At 40.3% G+C, this 23,190-nt stretch overlaps 1 protein-coding gene across 17 annotated transcripts in view; it reads right to left on the bottom strand.

Moving 5' to 3' along the window:
* PRDM5 (PR/SET domain 5) overlaps nucleotides 1–23,190 on the bottom strand; it is a gene marked incomplete at its 3' end in the record, with an annotated part of 289,496 nt that overhangs the window by 208,208 nt on the left and 58,098 nt on the right. For 8 of the 17 annotated variants that reach the window (XM_079919949.1, XM_079919948.1, XM_079919939.1 and 5 more), the window contains exon 1: nucleotides 6,873–7,442. The exons of 1 other annotated variant lie outside the window; for it this stretch is intronic. In XM_079919949.1, the coding sequence (XP_079776075.1) occupies nucleotides 6,873–7,097 (225 nt within the window). In that variant the 5' untranslated portion in view covers nucleotides 7,098–7,442. Of the gene's footprint in view, nucleotides 1–6,872; nucleotides 7,444–7,500; nucleotides 7,630–8,134; nucleotides 8,462–23,190 lie in introns of those variants that run through there. 8 more of the 17 variants (XM_079919942.1, XM_079919943.1, XM_079919947.1 and 5 more) reach the window with 4 other exon arrangements.

Here is a 23,190-nt window from a genome sequence, read left to right as displayed (position 1 = left end):
AACATACAAGGAAACAAGGGAAAAACAGCAAATTCTGAAGAAACAGAGCAATCAGCAGAATCAGATGCAGAAATGACACAGACATTAGAACTATCAGACAAGGACTTTAACAATAACTATGGTTAATTTGTTAAAGAATGTACTAGAAAAGGCAGATAACATGCAAGAACATAGGGGAAATATCAGCTAAGACATGGAACCTATAAGAGAGAATCCAGTGAAAATGCTAGATATAAAATCATGGTTTCAAAATTGAATTCCTTTGACAGACTCACCAGGTAACTTAACACAGCTGAGAAAAGCAGCAGTAAACTTGAAGGCAACAGAAATTACCTAAACAAACACAAAGTGGGAAAAGAAAAAAAAGAGAAAGAAAGCAGAACAAAGAATGTAAGAGCTGTGAGACAATATCACATCAACTGGTCTGACATACATGTAATTGGAGTCCCAGAAGAGAGAAAGCTTATGCCAGAAGTAATATTTGAAGAGAAAATGGCTAAGGATTTTCCAAAAATGATAAAAGACATCAAACCACATATAAAATAAAAAAGCAAGTTTTAAAAAAAATTTTAAAGACATCATATTCAAACTGTTAAAATGCAAAGAAAACGAGAAAAACCTTGAAAGTAGAGGAAAAAAGATTATGCGTGAAGAATGTAACTTACAGCAGACTTCTTGTCAGAAACTTTGTAAAGTAAAAAAAGAACAAGTGATATCTTCAATGTAATGAGAAAAAAAAAAAACCTGTCAACCTAGAGAAGATATCTTTCAAACAATAAAGCAAAATATTTTTTTTAGAAAAACGAAAGCTGAGAAAATTCACTGCCAGCAGACTTGTGATACAAGAACTGCTCAAAGAATATGATAGCAGACAGAAATATAACTCAAAACAGAGAAATGAAGAGCTCCAGAAATGGAAACAAAGGTAAAGAACGCAATTTGCCTTATTTTTTAATTGTTCTAGAAGATAACTGATAGTATAAAGGGCAAAGAGTAAAATGTACTGTAAGGTTTATAACACACAAAATCGATGAAAATGATGGCATAAAGGATGGGAAGGAGGAATTGCCGGTATAACAACTATATCTCACTGCCTTTTTGATATCTGTTGTCTAACAGACCTGTCAAAATCAACATGCCTTAAACCAAACTGCAGATCTTCCCCATTTAGACCTGTTGCACCAAAATCTTCCCCTATCTCAGCCGCTGGCTGACAAACCAATCCTCCCAATTTCTCAGGCTGAAACCCTTGGAATCATCTTCCCTTTCTTCCACTGATCTCATCAGCATATTCTATCTTCAAACTACACTTCCAACACTGCCACTATCTTGGTCTAAGACACCATCACCTCTCACGTGGATTACTGCAAAAGAATCCTAATAAGTCTCCCAGTTTACACATTCACCCTTTGGTCAACTATTCTCCACACAGCAATCAGGGTGATCCTGATAAACTCAAGTCAGATCACGTAACTCCTCTGCTCAAAACCCTGCAGTGGCTCCCCATTTCACTCAAAGTAAAGCCAATGGCTTCACAATGCCCCAAAAGGCCCTAAGAAATGTAGGTCTGGTACCCTTCTCTTCACTATCTCTCTGACCTCCTCCCCTAGTACTCGGCCCCTCGGTTAAGTCCATTCCAGCCTCACCAGCCTCCTTACTCCTGGAACACAACAGGCAAACGCCCATCTTAGGGCCTTTACTCTAACTGCTGCCTAGAATGTTCTTGCCCTAGAAATGTTTGGCTACTTTCCTCCCATCCTTTAAGTCACTGCCCAAATTTCCCGGCTAGTGAGGATTAACTGGACCAACCACCTATGTAGGAAAACATCCTCCCACAAACACACACAGTCTGCCAAGTCAACAACACCCAGCTCTACTTTTTCTTTTCTACAGCACTTATCCCATTTTAACACAGTGTAAGACTTTTCTAATCGTTCCTTGTTAATTTTCTTCTCCTCTCACGAAAATGCAAGCTCTGCAAGAAGCAGAATTTCTATTTTGTTCACTACCGTATTCCAAACAGCTGGTACCAATCTTGGTAATAAACATTTACTTAATAACTGTGTAAAACAAGATCCAAAGAAATGAAAATAATGTCCTATCCTCCGCATAGAATATGTTCAGTTATTAAAAATAACAAATTAGAGCCAAAGCAGATTACCTAGAGGGATTTCTACGAGATACTGCTGAATGATACTCTTTTCTCCTTTCTGTAAAATCACTTTTTAAAAGTGTGTGAATAGGTATGCGTCTGTACTCATGGAAATGAGCATGGATGAAGCATTTTATCAGTATATTGAAAAATAATTTTTGGTTTTCTTTTTTAAGTGAAAGGGATGTACGGAATCATCTGAGTTCCAATTCTGACTAATCCCCTTGTGATAGAACCTTCTTCACAGTGTCCTCATCTATAAAACAAGGACAACAACGGCCACCTCGCAGACTTGTTGTAGGGCTTAAATACAAACTCTGTAACACATTCAGTAAGTATTCTGTCACTAGCAACTAGCCCAGTGCCTAACAACTGCAATTGCTCAATAAATATTTGTTGAAAGAATTAACTGTAGCTGTTATAATCACACACAAAAACCAAAATCTGAATCTGTAATAACACCAGGAAATACAAAGCTGCATTGAGTCACTCTTGTAGAGTGTAAATGTGTGAACACAGAAAAGAGAGAGCACATATGGCAGGCATCGATGGTGACTATTTTCCCTCTGATTATGTTTCCAGATTAGCTATCACCAGCCACCAGGAACCGTAAACAAACATCTACTGGCAGAATTGTAGCCAGAGCATAAAGACCCATTATTTCTCCAGGAGAGTCACCTTCTGAGTGGATCAACAAAACACCTTCTTCCACAAAAGCTAGTCTTCTTGCATTAAAATGTATGCATGGTGATTCTTCCTCCATGCTTTTACTTACTTCTCTTTGGGGGTTTTCTCTTTCCCATATGTTTTTCTAACCCTATACAACTTGCCTCATTTTTTTAGCTTCTTGTATTTTCACGAACTCAGATTCAAACCCTTATTTCAGTTATTTTTCTCTTGGGATTTCACCTCATCAAATGTCTTTGCTACAAATCCCTCAAAGAGAACCAAGGTGCCTGCCTTGGTGTGAAGGAGAGGGAGAGGGAGATGGTGCTGTGGAAGGAAGAGGAGCTTGCAATACAGCTGTGAGCAGCAAGGTTCCCAGCAAAGCTTCTCTGGGCTTCAGTGTCATCATCTGTAAGATGAGAAGGTATAAGATGAGAAGGTGCAAGCTGGATTCCCTCTGAAGTTCTTTTAAACGCCATCATTCCGAACACCATCAGAATCTATTATTTCCTATTCCACTTCTCATGTACATATTTTCCCTTCCTCTTTATAAGGGAACCACTCACCCAGGCTTTACTGCATGAATGCCAACCTTGTTGATCTCTGCTAGAATCAACACTGAAAACAAGGCAGAAGAGTCATCAACATGGTAGATCTGCAATGCGTACATTTTATTGGGACCAGTATGTGAGGAAGGATGCACTGTAAAATGTTCCACGTAATGTAGACAAGGAAGAATTATACTTTGGAGCTGTGGTAGGATGTATAATGGCCCACGGAAAACGTTTACATCCTAACCCCTAGAATCTGTATGTTACCTTACATGGTAAAAGGGACTCTGCAGATGGGATTACATTAGGGACCTTGAGCTGGGGAGATTACTCTGCGTTATCTGGGTGGATCCAATCTAATCACAAGGGACCTTGTAAGAGGAAGCAGGAGAGTCGGAGTCAGAGAAGGAGATGTGATGACAAAAGCTGAGGTCAGATTGATGTGGGGTCATGAGCCAGGGAACGTGGGCAGCCTCTAGAAAACTATAAGCCAAGAAACTAAACTCTCTTTAGAGCCTCCTGAAGGAACCAGCCCTGCCTGCCCATCTTAGATTAATATTCTCCAGAACCATAAAATAATAAATCTGTATTGTTGTTGTTTTTCGTTTTTCTTGTTTGTTTTTTTTTTTTTTTTTTTTGCGGTACGCGGGCCTCTCACTGCTGTGGCTTCTCCCGTTGCGGAGCACAGGCTCCGGACGCGCAGGCTCAGTGGCCATGGCTCACGGGCCCAGCCGCTCTGCGGCATGTGGGATGTTCCCGGATCGGGGCACGAATCCGTGTCTCCTGCATCGGTAGGCAGACTCTCAACCACTGCACTACCAGGGAAGCCCAAATCTATATTGTTTTAAGCCACTAACTGTGTGATAGTTTGGAATCAGCAATAGGAAACTAATGCCTCCATGCGGCCAATAAGTTGTGTCCTGAAAAGAAGCTGTGGATAAGATCCTAGGGTATTTGGCAAGTTTGAACTAGGAACCTGCATTTGTTCAAGAGAAGAGCAAAGTGTAATGGGAGACTGCCCTAGGGTTCAAGGGCACAGGATGCCACTCAGGAGTCCCTAAGGCAAAAAGGCACAGGGATGAGAGGGAGGGAAGCCAGGAACTGAGCTACCCCAGTGGGGTCAATTCACTTGGCTGGTGTGTATCAAGGGACCTGAGCCTCAACAATGCTCCACCAGGAGGCTCCACACCTCCATTCACTCTCTAATGCATCACCCCGTTTCTTTCTTTCACTTAACACATGCTGCAACTGTCTTGGAAATCTTCCCTTCCTTTACCTGTTTGCTACGTCTCTCCCCACACAAGAACACAAGCTCCATGTGGACAAAGACCTTGTCTGTTTTGCACCCGTCTGTATCCCCAAGGCCTAGCACGGTACTGCCACACCTGAAAGACTAAAAGTCAGAGGGAAAGAAAAACCAACAGCCTACAACAAACCTCAAGGAAACGAAGAGTGGTAGTGGTATATCTGCCACCTTAACCCTTTCCATAAAATCACAGAATCTGAGAGCTCAAAGAAATCTTATGGTTTACCTCTCCACTTTCTGAGTTCAAACACAATGTCAAACACACCACCGCCTCGTTAATCATATAAGCCGGCAATGAAAAATATGGTCATGATATAAAAAAATGTAATGTAGTGAGATGTTTACATAACTTTTCATCGTATGTATACTTCCTATATTAGCTTTGAGTACCTAACATTAATTTTCATCTGCATAGTAACCTAGAATTCCACATCTTTTTTACAACATTAAACTGTGCTCATGAGATAACACATGGCAAGCACTTAGAACAGGGTCTGGCATGCTCAAGTGTTAAATCTACTGTTTTGTATTATTTTTTATCTTATCCTTAGCAAATTGCAATGCGTATAAATGTGAATGAACTCAGGCCTCCTTTTTCTACTCTAGGGCTTTCCAGCAGACTCTCATCCATTCTTTCTCCAAGAATAATGGCTCACACAGAAATATCTACCAGACGACCCTCGCTTCGTGCAATCTCTAAATTTCCATAATGGCAAGAAAAGAAAAAGAAGTCTTTCCCATTTCTTCTTCTTGTCATTTTGTAGATTTTATACAAGGGAAAAAAAAAAAAAAAAGCAGCGGCGGCACCAGGCCTACAAAAAAGGACAACTGCCAAGGAAACACCGAGTGGGACTAAGGTGGAGCCAGGGAATTAGGTGACTCTGCTGCAGGGACTCCACGCTAGGAGACTCCACACAAAAAGGGGTGGGTCTAGAATGGGATTAGGGATCCCATTGGTAAGGGAATCCCCAATCAATATGGTGAATGTAGCGCGGGTAGAGGGTCTAGCAAAATCCCCCAACCTCAGTACAGCTCTGGATTAGATTCTCTGAACTGAAATCAACAGATGACGTGAATTGCAACTGTTTTTGAAAAACAGAATTGTTAGACAAGCATACGTGTTATAAAAGTGTGATAAAACTTCTGTGATACATTCCAAAATTTGTTTAGAATAGAGAACATAAAAACTTTTAAGTAAGGTCCTTAATAGAGCTGCTGAAATACTTTTTCGCAGACCCTCTGATTAATGGCCAGAGTTAAAGCTAGTACAAGGTAACTTCAAAACTATTTAAGCATCGAGAAACTATATGCAAACTGGTAAGGGATGCACTGATATTCATATTAGCTTTACAGTACAGCTAAAATCTGCTGGAATAGCTAAAATCAGCTTCAGCTTTGTCCTCAGCTTCTGGAAGGCAAAGGAGCTGAAGCCTACTTCAAGGTCAGTTCTGGCATCAATGAACCTGTCAATGATCAATGACCTTATGATTATCTTGTGATCACCACTAACCTATATCACCAATAGTATGTCATTTGGATTTATTGCAAACATCTGCATATTCACTTGAACTATAGGTAAGCATTCTAGATGTGACCTGGATGAAACCATGCGTTTTACGTGTTGAAGTTACACAAACCAGGAAACGATAAGTATCTGTAAGTACTGCAATGATAAAATGCAATAATATATGATTTTGGAAGCTGTTCATTCTACACCCCAAAATAATTTAAAACTTCCAAGTAACTTATTTCATGGAAAAAGAATGTGGAATTAATAAAAATATCAAAAGAACATACATCGGCCAGCTGTTTCTAAAAACCTAAATAATATAAGGCAAAAAATAAGGATAATTTAATAATTCTAATATTTGTACCATTCTTACTATATTACTATTAAGAACATAAAACAAAATAATGTTTAAGAACTGTGTTTAACTTTTAAGTACTTATATTCAGTCCTGAGACCTTCAAGAAAAATCCATTTGGGAATTTTCATAGCTTGTGAGAAAATTAAAAGCAGAATCTCAACTTCTGCTTTGAAAGAACGTTGAATTTAACATTTACCCTTTTGGCAAAAACATCTATTCAGATCAAGTGTTTACACCTGCTTTTCTCCTTTGCGCATTCTCCCAAACTCCCATTTGAAGGAGTAAATACGGGGTTTATTGTTTCCAGTTTTACCCTGGGAGATACTTACAGACCCTGCTGTCACCTGTGCACCTTTCTTCACCTGCTCCTTAGGTGAGGGGGTGGGGAAAGACTCATACTCAGATGAAAGACATCCTGGTGTCTCCGGTGCATCTTGTGAACCTCTTGTTAGCCCACCGTAACTGAACAAGCCTGCTCCTGCCCAAACCTCACCCCTACACAGTGGGGGTGAGGGGTGCTGGGAAGCTGGCAGAAACAGATCTGGGAAGGACATGAGCTTTGGACTAAGAAGCGATGGGTCTGAAGCCTAACTCACTAACTCAGCAGGAAATTTAACCTCCAAGTACTTCTGCTTTCTCCTCTCCTACAAGAGGATTAAGACTGTTCTCACAGGAGTGCTGTGCCAGTGAAGTTACTAACAGAGGTAACGCAGCAAGCATGGGCCCTAGCACCAAGTATCTGCTCAGTAAACGCTGGCTCTCATGACCCTGGGCATTTCACCACTGCCTCCGTGATTTCTGACTTCACACATCCTTTGAAACGGCTATAACACAGGTCTCATCGAATCCAAAGACTTGGTATTGTCCAGTAATCTCTCTTCCTAGGCCTTTGCTTTCAACATCCAACATTCCCAGGCCGTTCCCTTAGGGCCACTGCCATGTGCTGGTCCTACTCACGTGTCTCTAAATCTCTGGAAGGAAAGATCCGAGGAAAATCCAGAAAAGCTGAGAAAAAAGTTCAACGATTCATGCATTATCTAGCTGGCACCTCCCAGGATTCACATTACACATTTTGGAAGGAAAGAAAGAACTGCGGGGTGTCTGAATGACATGCTAAGGCCTGCGTTGAGCTGCGCTCTGGGCAGCTCCCCGCAATCCCCACAGGGAAAGTGAGGCATTCCCTACAGGAAGAAAGGCGGCGATGGAGCTCGTGCGCGCCTGGGAAGACACCCGCCCACGCGTGCCTCTGCCCACTCCCGGAGCCGACGAAGAGGGAGGCTCCATCCCGACTCACTTCCTGCAGGGGAGGAAAGACATCTTGCCGCAGGGCGGCCGGCGGCAGTTCCGCCTCTGGACCGGCCGGCTACAGAGCGCGCCCCGCCGACACCTACGTGGCGCTGCCCGCTCGCGAGGCGCGGCGGGCGAAGGCCACCCCCGCCGCCCTAGCCTCCCCGCGGGGCTCCCGCCCGGCCCGGCGAGGGACGACGCGAGTGAAGCCCGCGGAGCCCCCGGCCCGGCGGAGGGGCGAGCCCGGGAGGCGCAGGGCGCGCGGCGGGAGCAGAGGCGCGCAGGCCGCCGCCGGGTCACCCACCTTTCTTACTCTGCGGGCCGTGTAGAGCCCCATCCCGTCCTGAACCCGGGAGGACTTCAGGGAGAACCTGTCCGGCACGTACATGCCCAGCATTTTCCCAGCCGCTGCCGCCGCCTCGCTTAACACCGGCGGTCTGCGCCCGGGAGACGACACATGGAAATTTGGGGTGCCGGGGTGGAGGGGAGAGGCCGGCGGGGAAGGAGGAAATGGAGTTTTCCTCCCAGAATCCCCACCTCCCCGCCGATTCCAGGATCCCCCGCGGCTCAGCCCCTCCTCGTCCCGGGTCTAGCTCGGCCCGGAGCCGCCGAGGCCGCAGCTGCCATTGCTGGCGCGGGGGCGTGGGGGGCGCGGGCCCGGGCGCTGCGGGCGCCGGGACGCTGCGGGCGCGGGGACGCCGCGCGCTGATTGGCCCGAAGTTAGCGGCTCGGACCCGCTCCCGGGCGTGGAGCCCGGGGCAGGGCTGACCCCGGAGCTTCGAACCCGGAGGCCGGGGAGCCGAAGCGACCCGCCCGCACCGTGCGCCCCGCGCAGCCGCGTGCGGACCCGCCCTTGACCAGCTCTGGGTTTTGAGTCTCTGAGCTTGTACTCCCAGTCGGCGAATTTTGCACTCTTCAGATGCAAAACGAAATGGGCCTTGACCGAGCTGGGGCCATCCTCCAAAACAACTTTAGAAGTTCTAGTCCGAAGGCATACTTAACTGCCTAACTACTGAGAGCAGTCCCCGGGGTCTAGGAAATTTTAGTCCTTTTACATCTGAGTTATGCATCTTTGCTTTATTTCATGCTTGTTTCAGAGGTTTGAACACATAGGGGACCAATAAATATGTAGATTAACGTTCAGAGAAAGCGGGTATAAGCAGCCTGCAGCTAATCCATTTCAAGTTAACTCAAAATTTGTCGTGAACAATTGAAGTAATATTTAAATCCAGCAGAACCTAGTTCTGTTCTGGTGTCCTAATCCCTGGGAAATTCTTACACTTCCAAAGATGAGCTATTCCAGAGTTCTCTCTACCTTGAAAATCACCAGACCAATTCCAGATTTTCAGACATAGAGCAGTGGAGATGGGGGAGATAAGAGGGAATGACCGAACGAATAGTGGAATCTGGAATCACGGCCGTGAAATAACACCATAAGTCTTCTTTTAGTGTTTTTGCGGTATACGGGCCTCCCTCTCACTGTTTTGGCCTCTCCCGCTGCGGAGCACAGGCTCCGGACGCGCAGGCTCAGCGGCCATGGCTCACGGGCCCAGCCACTCCGCGGCATATGGGATCCTCCCGGACCGGGGCACGAACCCGTGTCCTCCTGCATCGGCAGGCGGACTCTCAACCACTGCGCCACCAGGGAAGCCCCTTCTTTTAGTGTTTTTAATGAAGTTAGTAGGTATCGATCACAGTGGCGCTCAGAAAGAACTTTAGAAGGATGTTTCATCTTTCAAGAGGAACTGGGTGCTCTCTACTCATTTCTCTTGATATTCTTGATAATTTTCTACTCTGGGTTCTTTTCTCAGGAACTGTTTGATGTTTCCAATAAATATTTGATGTTTCTTATAAACTAATAGTAATAATAATAATTTTGACAAAATTAAAGGCCACACTATTAAAAAAAACGCAACTGAATACATTTTAAAGATCTTATTGGCTTTATGCAACAATTCGTGGTTTGGACAACATACAATCTGGCAGATAGGAGCTCTGAGGAGCTATACAAAGTGAAAGGCTTTCACGGGTAGAAGGAAGCAGGAACGAGGAAGTTATACCAGACAAAAAGTGGATTGGCTATTGCAAGGTACCTTTCTCTTAGGGGATGGTGGAAGTCTGTTAGGCACATTACCTAACTAATGCTGAACAGGCACCTCCCAATTGGCTGGCTTAAGCTTCCATTTCTAAATGAGCCAAAATTGTAATTAAGTCTCAGTTTGGTGATGGAGAGTTTAGCATAAGGGACTCCATTTGGGGCCTGTTGTCTTGTTTTCAGCAACACACATGGAAATGATTCCTTAGTCTTCTGGACTAAGGAAAGCTTTGGAACACAAACAGTTCCTAATCTCCTAAGTAGGAGAATTTTATTAAAGTTTAGAAAAAGATTTTTGAAAAAGCATTATGAAGAAAATCATGTAATAGCAATATTTGGAGATTTTAAAGAACAGAATAAATAAATGATCTTCTTTTTTTTTTTAAAACTGAAGGGTAGGTAGCTTTGCCAGGGGTGAGAGGAACAATGCCTTAATCATTCTTTGAGTTTTGATCTCTTTGACCTAGCATTAAAGATATCTAACTTCCTGTAGGTGGATATGAATTAATAAATAAACAAAGTTTGGGGGAAATTTGAAATTAGATGGCCTTGAAACATGTAATAGGGATTCAATAAATATGTCTTGATTAGAAGTCTATTCTGAGGCTAATCTGAGATTTTCAAATTAGTCAACAGTGAGCCTACACTCCAACTGTTGTTCCTCAGAGAACCTGGACCAAGTAGGTTTTCCTGGAATCCTTTAAGCCAGTGCTAAAATAAGGCCAGACCAGGTCCACTGGGCCCAGCTGGAACCAGACCACCATCCAGAGGGTGGCCGTGGCACTTTCCGCAGGGCGCTCAGTCCTTTGTCACACACAGCTTTTCAGCCCTGGCCCTCAAGCCACCCTGGCTCCTCAGTCAAATGCTCTGCCATGTCTCTTTGGGCACAAAAGTTTCCACAGTTTTTGATCACCAGAGAGAAGAAGAAGTGTTTTCTGGACTTGGTCTGACGCAAGCCTCATTCGCTGATGACCTTGCTTTGGCATAGCTCCCTTTTCATTGCTGCTGTGTGTCTGGGGAACAAAGTTGTCAGCTCGAGAATGCTCATCTCTCTGAATGTAGGCATCTTTACTAATTAGGAAGCAGTAATAAAAATAAATTAGTTTGTGATGATAAATCTGAGATTAATAAAATGAAAAACTTTCTAGATCTTTTATGAATCTCTGTCAGAGATTTTGTTACAACTAATGCAAACAGTGTATTTCATTAAAGCATGCAACGTTCTGTTTATTTGTTGGAGTTTTCTGAAGATCTACCACCTAAAACATAGGGAACAGCAACAAAAAGCTCTTAATAATAATCTCTCTTACAACACAAAAAAGGATATGTGCTTGCCCGATGAAAATGCACCATACTGACCGGAAATTTGATTTTGAAGCCTATAAGACAGTAGTGGTACGATGAGTCATTTCTTAAAACTTTTAAAGCTAGAAAGTGACCTTTCAACATTGTCTTTGAAAAAAGGGAAATTAAAATTCTGCTTTATATCAAGAGTTTAAATCCAGTCTTAAAAAAATAAGAAAATCAAAATATTGACATTAAAGTACTACCATGCACCTGATTTACTTATTATAGAAAATATTGCACTATCTTGAGACAAGAGAAATGACTCCAAATACATTTCTCCTTATTTTCAAATTTGCTTTTGGAGGAAACTTTTTTCATTGATATGCCTAAAGCAAGCTCTAGTTATTGAATTCAAACTTGTGTACTGGTGTAGTCCTTGTTTTTCATTACAGGGGAAGATTTAATTCTATAATTCTGTAATAAATAATTATTTTACCACACATACTGTAAAATCTTTTGATTGTGTCTCAATTATTAATGACTGTTTCCAGCTGTCATGGTGGATTAAAAGCCTGATAGGAAAAAAATACAGAGGTTTATTTATCTTTAGTTTCCTGAGAGTCAGAAGGACTTGTAGTGAATGAATATGAAACCAAATTTCCCGAGCAGAAAAGAATAAAGATATATTGGTTTGGCCAAAAAGTGCCTTCAGTTTTTAAGTAAAATAAAAGACACATTTTTCATTTTCACCAAGAACTTTATTGAACAACATATTCACCGTTTTGTTCCACTACCTTCTGCCATTTTTCAGGCAACTTCATAAATCCATTTTCCCAAAACTTTTTGAGCAAAGAACTGTTCCAGGTGGGTGCCTTTTACAAGTCTTCCAGGGAATTGAAATTTTTTGCATTAAGAGAATTTTGTAAGGACTTAAATAAATGGAAATCCGAAGGTGCAATGTCTGGTGAATATGGTGAATGAATCAGAACTTCCCAGCCAAGCTGTAACAGTTTTTGCCTGGTCATCAAAGAAACATGCGGTCTTGCGTTATCCTGATGGAAGATTATGCGTTTTCTGTTGACTAATTCTGGATGCTTTTCGTCGAGTGCTGCTTTCAGTTGGTCTCATTGGGAGCAGTAGTTGTTGGAATTAATCGTTCGGTTTTCCAGAAGGAGCTCATAATAGAGGACTCCCTTCCAATCCCACCATATACACAACATCACCTTCTTTGGATGAAGACCGGCCTTTAGTGTGGTTGGTGGTTGTTCATTTCACTTGCCCCGCGATCTTTTCCATTCCACATTGTTGTACAGTATCCACTTTTCATTGCCGGTCACAATTTGTTTTAAAAACAGAACGTTTTCATTTCATTTTACTAGAGAATCGCATGCAGAAATACGGTCAAGAAGGTTTTTTTCGCTTAACTTATGTGGAACCCAAACATCAAAGCAATGAACATAACCAAGCTGGTTCAAATGATTTTCAATGCTTGATTTGGATATTTTGAGTATGTCGGCTATCTCTCGTGTGGTATAACGTTGATTGTTCTCAATTAATGTCTCGATTGATCGCTATCAAGTTTAACTGGTCTATCCAACAGTGGAGCATCGTCCAGCAAGAAATCTCCAGCACGAAACTTCACAAACCACTTTGGACACGTTTGATCAGTCACAGCACCTTCTCCACATACTGCACAAATCTTTTTGTGTGTTTCGGTTGTGTTTTTACCTTTCTTGAAATAATAAGGCATAATATGCTGAAAATGTTGCTTTTATTCTTCCATCTTCAATATTAAAATGGCTACACGAAAATTCATCAATTTTGATGTCTTTTTTTAAATGCACGCTGATAGGACAGCTGTCTCATACAATCTAAGAAAACTGCTTTGAATGAAGTGAAAGACAACTAGGTGCTACTAGAGCCATCTTATGGGAAAAAAAGAATGAATCTTTTGGCCAACCCAATATTTTCTATGACTCAAAGAAAAAAGAAGAGAAAAAAAAATCCTTAAAAATAAAATCTGGGGTGGGGTTGTTGAAGTCTTGCACTGAAACCATCCTCTCCATAGCATTGATTCCACAGTAGCAACAGTGCCATGAAAGATGACGCTGAAACCTGAAAAAGTCTGCACATTAAATTTTCCTTAGTCTCTTTGTTTTGAATGACAACACCAAAGACTTGTATGCAGTACCAGAGAAAAATCATAAAATTCTTTAATTAGAAGAAAGCTGGAATTTGTTGGGACTACAGTGAGTGATGTTACAAAAAGAAAAGCCAAAGAGTGAATGAGTGGCCCTCTCACCCCAAAAGTCAGATGCTGTTCATGGAGCAGTTATGGAAAAGTAACATGAAGCTGAAGTAAAGTGAGAGGAAGAAACCAAGAAGGATAATTATTTCCATGTATTGAGCCTAGTATATGCCAGAAACTGGACTGGATAGGTTCTTCCTATGCATTATCTTAAAGCCCTAACAGCCCTACCATAACAGCCCTGCAAAGTAAATGTCACTCACCCCATTTTACACACAAGAGAGAAGTGATTGATCTTAATCAATTTCATGAATCCATGAAGCGGTGGAGGTAAAAAAATTCAGGACTTTGTTTCCGATGTCCTTGATTCTACCTCCAGCTGACTCAGTCAGGCTCACTCTCCAGTTACACTTCCCATTAGGCTTAGCAGCACCTCCAGAACAAGCAGAACTCTCCGTCTTTCTCTCTCCTTCCCCTTCCCCTTCCCCTTCCCCTTCCTCTCTTTCTCTTTCTACTTTTCTTTCATGTCCCCTCCCAATCCACCTCCACCTCCTCTAGAACTGGGCAGAAAATTTGACTGGCCAAGGTCAAGTAAATAGTTATCCCGAGGTCAGATGCTCCAGTGTGATCCAAATGACTGTGGAGTTATATGATTCTCCAAAGATATCCCCTCTGCAGAGAGGGCTGTAAGATAAGACGCTGCTTTTACAGAAAGTTTCTCTGAACCTGGCAGATATTTGGAGGCTTTGCCTATTTATAACCACAGCCTAGCTCATCGACAAATTTTTAATCCACAGAAATGATAATATTTAAAAGATTCAGTAATTAACCAAAAAGCAATACCAATGCTCTTGTTTGTCAGAACCACTCAATTTGTTCTACTGGTTTCCCTTTTCCCTCACTAAAATAAAATAGTTACTGAACTATTATTAAAAGGGGGGGAGGGGATCACCTTCTTAATATACCATTCCAAATGAGTAAGGAGGAGCTTAGTTTAAGTGATCATTTTCTATAAACCCTCTGATACTATGCAGAGTAAAAATCATGATAATAATAATAATAATTGTAATGTCTTACTAATTACTTAGCACAGAGGCAAGAACCAACTTTTTCCATAGAAAATGTTATTTCAAATAAACATCACAGTTGAGTGCTGATGTCTTGGTGACCTCTCAGTACAAAGGGAAGCATACACAACCAATGATGTAATTCCCTACTGAATTGGGGTCTCCATAAGGCCTCCTCTCCGCTGACTGTTTCTTTCTTCTTACATTTGGCAGATTGAAGTTTCACATAGTATTTCATCATCAGAAAGGTAAGTTTCTAACTGAGTATTAATGCAATCATAGCAAATTAATACTGTTTGAAGATCATTCATTTTAAAATTTCCTCTGTAGTTTCCAATTGCAACCAAGTACCATATTAACATATGTTTACATATGAATGAAGAACATTATTTTTTACTTAGCCTTTTAGGTGAGTTCAGGAAAATAATGTACATCAACATTGGTTTACCTAGTTTCAAAGTCTTTGTAACTGGCAATGGTATATGGATGTCACTTATTTCTAACACATCAACAAAATTTTCTGTTGCTGAAATAGGTCTGCAGATCTTAAGCTTTTATATCCAAACCTAACTTGTGAAGTATAGTGTTTAAATAGAATACGTGACTGAAATAAGAAACAATATATTATTCTGAAAGTTACTAATACTGCTTGCCCTGAAGGTAACTTAAATCCTGTGTTATAAGAAACTTGTCAACATATGGAAAACCAAATTGGAAGGCTTCTGGCTGTGTGACAGGTGTATTCTCTGGAGAAAAGATACCCCCCAAATTTTAAATAATCAAATATGGCAAAAATAACAGATTCTCTTATATCCTTGGGTCAAATGTTTCCTCCGTGAATTATAAGCCAGCCAGCCTTTGCACTGCTGTTCTCTTTGCTTGAGGAATTCAGTTATTATGAGTCTCTCTTTATAAAAGGCCACTATGCAGCTGTGAAGAAAAAACTGGCATCACGCTGATTCCTCAAGTCATCATTTCTGAATGTTTCTGCAAAAATTTACCGCAAAGAACCTTAGGCCAGAAGGAAGCAAAAAGACTTTGTAAAAAATCATACATATCGTGCCAGAGTCTCTGCTAAATTATACAGGCTACCCACAAAAATAGCTTCTGGAAACCTCTTCCTCCAGACATAGCTGCCAGAAGAGTGTCCCTCCATTGCTCCTACCATGGGGAACTCCTTTCTATTAGGAGAGCTTCCCAGTCTCTCTGTTGGAGTGGCGAGGAGCCATGGAAACAGCAAGAATTTTGGAATCAGGAAATATGGAGTTCGAATCAAGTATTCAAGAAAAGTATTAACATGAGACCATAGGAAAGGTTAATAACCACTTGAGAACGCTATTTCCTTGTCTGTACAATGAGGATGATAATGCCTATTTTGCAGAGCCCCAGGCACAAAATAGGTTCAAAATAAATGGAAGTTATTATTATTATTACCATGGACCAGATCTAAGTTTCATAGCTACATTGCAGCGTTCTTCACCAAGCCATCTGGAGTTTGCTATAATGACACAGAAGTGAATCCATTAACTTGGACTGAGGCACAGGGCAGCCCCCAGTCATCCTTCCAGGGCAAGAATGATGTCTTTAATATCTGTATAATGCGGGCTATAAGACAATGCTACTTCCGCAGAGACAAGCCATACCCTAAAAATTCCCAGTGAGAGTTTGTAGGAAACTCTTTTCTTCCCTGGGCTCATAGATCATTTGTGTCTCTCAAAGGGGAAGAAAAGAAACCTACCAGTAGTTAAATTCTGTTAAACGTATTTTGTTAGTTTGGAGTCCTTGATAATATTCCCAATTTATTTAAAACTTCGTAAGTTCTTCAATTTTTAACTCAAATTATGTGGCATACATTTAAAAAGTATATCCTTAAGACCATTATATATTCCTGCAGCAAGTATTTCTAGAACTCCTAACTATGTGCCAAGCATAAGGAACAAGCAATACAAGTTCTCAGACTTTGCAAACTTAAGAGCACATGAAAATTTCACTGTAACGCACACTACTTCAGGTTGGGATGAGGAAAGAGGGAGCCTCTTTAATGTGCTACAAGGGATGTCCCATGCAGTCCTTGTTGCTGTCCAGTTGGAGACAGAGAATTTGTGGGGAAATAAAGTCTTGCTGACAAGGAGGCTTCAACAGCATTTCTGTCACTATAGCCTTTATTCTACTAATAGAAAGGGAAAGAAATGGAGAAATGGAGCAGTCACATTAGAGACAGAGCACTGTAGTCTTGCAGGGACACAGCAAGCATCCGGCAGAGTTCACAGGACAGAAGAAAGCCTTTCCTAAGCATCAACTGATAACAACAGCATTAATACCTTGTATTTGCGCAAGTGCCCAAGCAAAGAGGAGACTCGGCTGCAAAATTCCTGAAGGTGAAAGTTGATAGGACATTTTAACTGGAAAGAACAATTATGAGGTACATATTAGACATGATTGACACAGAAGAGGATTCACAAGGGCCGGAACTGATTCTTTACACACTGGGAAATGGGAAGACATGGAACAAATACTAGAACCCAACAGGTACATAGCATATGTAGTAAATCGTACACACGGCACATGATATACTGGTGTGAGGAATAAACTGAAGATTGTTCTCATTGAGAGAATGAGCCCTATCACCTTAAATAGATCTTTCATTAGGTACTAAACAATTCCTCCAAAATTAATTAACCATCAACACAGAACTGAATGACCTTTACCCATGCTTTGCCATAAAACTATGATGCCCAGAGTAAACAACACATGATCAGCAACATGCCTCGAAAAATTCTGTCTACATAGGACTTAAATTTTTCTGGATATGCTGTTACTTTGAGATTTAGAAAAGATAATTAAAGTCAACACCAAAGAAATGGAACCATTTGGAATCTTTGTAATAGTTTTCACACAATGAGAATGTGGAGATGAAATAATATGAGTTAATCTTAAAACTATTTAGTTCATTTATTTTGAATTCCTGGGTCCAGTTATTTCACATACATTCCCCTCTTCCACCCTCTATTTCCTTTCGCTTTTCCTGCCAGTCTCCTGGAGCTCCACTGTTATTATATGCTATAAAAAATATTTTACTCATGCAATTGAAATGCTCTTTAACTTTCAAGCTCAGTAGGAGAAAATGTAGAGATGTTTAATTCTCCAATTTTTTTATTTTTTCATGGGAAATGAAAGTCAAAATCTGAAAAGTAGCAACCTGCAGTAAAACATTATTTTTCTTATTTTCCCAATATGTCAAAATGGCATCAATTTCAAATGCTTTATTACACTTAATCCTAGCTAATTTAAATGTCCAATTTCTCAATAAAACACGAATCAGGAAAGGTCAGTATCTTTGCAAATGTGATTCCAAATTTTGCCCTCAGATAGTGTAACTAAATTTCCACTCACTTCACTGGGAGTTATAAAAAGTACATCTGAGGGGAGAATTTGGCCCATGAAATTTAAAATGATTGTAGAGTAAGTAAAATATTTCTTATGCTTACGATTATATAGTAGCTGTGGAAATTTCAAAAGGAAAACATTAAAAGCCTATAATATAGTAAAATTCAACTAAAAAGAACTTGTTAATTTATCTAGCTTTGAAGAGTTTTAACTCATTTTAAAGAAAACATCTAATAAAGAATGCTTTATTCATTCATTCAAAAATATTTATTCATACCAACATCAATTTTTCCAAAGGATAAGTATTTCCTAGCCCAATAATATTCCATATGGCAATTAGCTCTAACGTAAAATCTGAAAAAGCTCCAACTATTGCCTATATTAAGAAAGAAAAATTTGGTCCATGTAAGATATTTAGTTACAATCATATGATCCTCACACTTGTTCTAAGAAGACTAGACATAAATATTGAATAACTAAAATAATTTTAAAATTACCAAAAAACTGGCTTTCATGATTTTTAATCATTTTCTTTACTGGATTCATAAGCCAAAGTTTATTTTAGACCTCTAGTGGTACAATCTCACTCTATTTAATCACTCCAATTTTCCTACTTTAGAAATAGTCTGCCAGAAGGAAAGAAATCATAAAAATCAGATCAGAAATAAATGAAAAAGAAATGAAGGAAACGATAGTAAAGATCAATAAAACTAAAAGCTGGTTCTTTGAGAACATAAACAAAATTGATAAACCATTAGCCAGACTCATCAAGAAAAAAAGGTAGAAGACTCAAATCAATAGAATTAGAAATGAAAAAGAAGTAACAACTGACACTGTAGAAATACAAAAGATCATGAGAGATTACTACAAGGAACTCTATGCCAATAAAATGGACAACCTGAAGAAATGGACAAATTCTTAGAAATGCACAACCTGCCAAGACTGAATCAGGAAGAAATAGAAAATATGAACAGACCAATCACAAGCACTGAAATTGAAACTGAGATTAAAAATCTTCCAACAAACAAAAACCCAGGACCAGATGGCTTCACAGGCGAATTCTATCAAACATTTAGAGAAGAGCTAACACCTATCCTTCTCAAACTCTTCCAAAATATAGCAGAGGGAGGAACACTCCCAAATTCCTTCTACGAGGCCACCATCACCCTGATACCAAAACCAGACAAGGATGTCACAAAGAAAGAAAACTACAGGCCAATACCACTGATGAACATAGATGCAAAAATCCTCAACAAAATACTAGCAAACAGAATCCAACAGCACATTAAAAGGATGATACACCATGATCAAGTGGGGTTTATTCCAGGAATGCAAGGATTCTTCAATATATGCAAATCAATCAACATGATACACCATATTAACAAACTGAAGGAGAAAAACCATATGATCATCTCAATAGATGCAGAGAAAGCTTTCGACAAAATTCAACACCTATTTATGATAAAAACCCTGCAGAAAGTAGGCATAGAGGGAACTTTCCCCAACATAATAAAGGCCATATATGACAAACCAACAGCCAACATCGTCCTCAATGGTGAAAAACTGAAAGCATTTCCACTAAGATCAGGAACAAGACAAGGTTGCCCACTCTCACCACTCATTCAACATAGTTTTGGAAGTTTTAGGTACAGCAATCAGAGAAGAAAAGGAAATAAAAGGAATCCAAATCGGAAAAGAAGTAAAGCTGTCACTGTTTGCAGATGACATGATACTACACATAGAGAATCCTAAAGATGCTACTAGAAAACTACTAGAGCTAATCAACGAATTTGGTAAAGTAGCAGGATACAAAATTAGTGCACAGAAATCTCTGGCATTCCTATATACTAATGATGAAAAATCTGGAAGTGAAATCAAGAAAACACTCCCATTTACCATTGCAACAAAAAGAATAAAATATCTAGAAGTAAACCTACCTAAGGAGACAAAAGACCTGTATGCAGAAAATTATAAGACACTGATGAAAGAAATTAAAGATGATACAAATAGATGGAGAGATATACCATGTTCTTGGATTGGAAGAATCAACATTGTGAAAATGACTCTACTACCCAAAGCAATCTACAGATTCAATGCAATCCCTATCAAACTACCACTGGCATTTTTCACAGAACTAGAACAAAAAATTTCACAATTTGTATGGAAATACAAAAGACCATGAATAGCCAAAGCAACCTTGAGAAAGAAAAACGGAGCTGGAGGAATAAGGCTCCCTAACTTCAGACTATACTACAAAGCTACAGTAATCAAGACAGTATGGTACTGGCACAAAAAGAGAAAGATAGATCAATGGAACAGGATAGAAAGCCCAGAGATAAACCCCTGCACATATGGTCACCTTATCTTTGATAAAGAAGGCAGGAATGTACAGTGAAGAAAGGGCAGCCTCTTCAATAAATGGTGCTGGGAAAATTGGACAGCTACATGTAAGAGAATGAAATTAGAACACTCCCTTACACCATACACAAAAATAAGCTCAAAATGGATTAAAGACCTAAATGTAAGGCCAGAAACTATCAAACTCTTAGAGGAAAACATAGGCAGAACACTCTAGGACATAAATCACAGCAAGATCATTTTTGACCCACCTCCTAGAGAAATGGAAATAAAAACAAAAATAAACAAATGGGACCTAATGAAACTTCAAAGCTTTTGCACAGCAAAGGAAACCATAAACAAGACCAAAAGACAACCCTCAGATGATTGGGAGAAAATATTTGCAAATGAAGCAACTGACAAAGGATTAATCTCCAAAATTTATAAGCAGCTCATGCAGCTCAATAACAAAAAAACAAACAATCCAATCCAAAAATGGGCAGAAGACCTAAATAGACATTTCTCCAAAGAAGATATACAGACTGCCAACAAACACATGAAAGAATGCTCAACTTCATTAATCATTAGAGAAATGCAAATCAAAACTACAATGAGATATCATCTCACACCAGTCAGAATGACCATCATCAATAAATCTAGAAACAATAAATGCTGGAGAGGGTGTGGAGAAGAGGGAACACTCTTGCACTGCTGGTGGGAATGTGAATTGGTACAGCCACTATGGAGAACAGTATGGAGGTTCCTTAAGAAACTACAAATAGAACTGCCATATGACCCAGCAATCCCACTACTGGGCATATACCCAGAGAAAACCATAATTCTAAAAGAGTCATGTACCAAAATGTTCATTGCAGCTCTATTTACAATAGCGAAGAGATGGAAACAACCTAAGTGTCCATCATCGGATGAATGGATAAAGAAGGTGTGGCACATATATACAATGGAATATTACTCAGCCATAAAAAGAAACGAAATTGAGCTATTTGTAATGAGGTGGATGGACCTAGAGTCTGTCATACAGAGTGAAGTAAGTCAGAAAGAGAAAGACAAATACCATATGCTAACACAAATATATGGAATTTAAGAAAAAAAAATGTCATGAAGAACCTAGGGATAACACAGGAATAAAGACACAGACCTACTAGAGAATGGACTTGAGGATATGGGGAGGGGGAAGGGTAAGCTGTGACAAAGCGAGAGAGAGGCATGGACATATATACACTACCAAACGTAAGGTAGGTAGCCAGTGGGAAGCAGCCGCAGAGCACAGGGAGATCAGCTTGGTGCTTTGTGACCACCTAGAGGGGTGGGATAGGGAGGGTGGGAGGGAGGGAGGCACAAGAGGGAAGAGATATGGGAACATTTGTATATGTATAACTGATTCACTTAGTTATAAAGCAGAAACTAATACACCATTGTAAAGCAATTATACTCCAATAAAGATGTTAAAAAAAAAAAAAAGAAAGAAAAAGATGGGCTTCCCTGGTGGCAGAGTGGTTGAGAGTCCGCCTGCCGATGCAGGGGACGCAGGTTCGTGCCCAGTCCGGGAAGATCCCACATGCCGCGGAGCGGCTGGGCCCATGAGCCATGGCCGCTGGGCCTGGGCCTGTGCTCCGCAACGGGAGAGGCCACAACAGTGAGAGGCCCGCGTACCGCAAAAAAAAAAAAAAAAAGAAAAAGAAAAAGAAATAGTCTGCCAGCATCTCGGCTTGAAATACCAACTCCCTGTTTACCAGATATCTTGGATTTATTTATTTATTTATTTATTTACCTATTTATCTTTTTTTTTTCTTTTTTTTATTGTTTGGCCATGCCACGCAGCATGCAGGATCTTAGTTCCCTGACCAGGGGCCGAACCTTTGCCCCCTTCAGTGGAAGCGCAGAGGCTAACCACTGGACAGGCAGGGAATTCCCCAGATGTCTTGGATTTAGATTCACTTTATTCCTATCTTGCCTCTTCCCATGTCACTGGCGCTCTCCATAGTTTAGACCCTCGAAGCTCCACATCTATTATAATATTTATATAACATCCTTACTCTAGCTTTTTTTTTTTGCTTGAATGTACTGTAGACGTCACTGTTAGATTAATATTCCTTATATATTTTCTTGACACTCCTTTTCTCTAATAATTTGAATAAGTCCATATACCTCCTGGATATTTCAAATCCTTTTCCTGAAATCAAAAGGCTGTCCACAATATGGTTCCATCCTACCCTTCCAACCTTAACTCCCTCTATTCTTTTACAATCCCCTATTCAATTAATTCCACTTATTCTCTCTTCTCTCAGACATTGTGACTGCTGGCTCAATGTTGTGCTTACATTTTTTCCATTGTCTGAAATGTCCTCTTTATTATTTTCTTCTCATTTAACTTCTACCACCCTTCACAGTCCAATCTGTGTTTCTGCTTTTCCATGAAACCATTTCTGATCATCATAGTTGGAAGTGATCTCTCCTGCTTTATATAGCCATGGTTTGTTTTGTTTATTCCTTCGTTTGGCACTTAACAATCATTGTCTTACATTGTTAGGTGTGTGTGTGTGCCTGTGCATGAGCATGTGTGTGTGTGTGTGTGTTTCTCTGTCATATTTACCTAATACTATTTTAAGGTCTTTGAAGGCAGATACTATGTCTTACATATTATATCCTTATTTATCTAGCATCTTACCATAAAGATAGTGCCACAGTCCAGAGTGAGGCAGGTCATGCATTACACAGTCTAAGGGGCTTCAGTCACATCATAGTTAGTGTGAATGGCTCCATCTGGAGCTGTGCAGTGCACCACTGGCATGGTCATAAATGCCGACCTGCTTGCACATAATATGGCATCGACTTAATATTTACCCATGATTTCTACCTCTTGTGTCATTTCTCTAATGTTTTATAACAAAAAGTTCTCAATAGTTCACTACCCCCAA

The sequence above is a fragment of the Stenella coeruleoalba genome (genome assembly GCF_951394435.1).
Source record: "Stenella coeruleoalba genome assembly, chromosome: 4".
Taxonomy (NCBI): Eukaryota; Metazoa; Chordata; class Mammalia; order Artiodactyla; family Delphinidae; genus Stenella; species Stenella coeruleoalba.
Note: the sequence above shows the minus strand (reverse complement) of the source record. Positions and strands in the feature narration are given on the sequence as shown.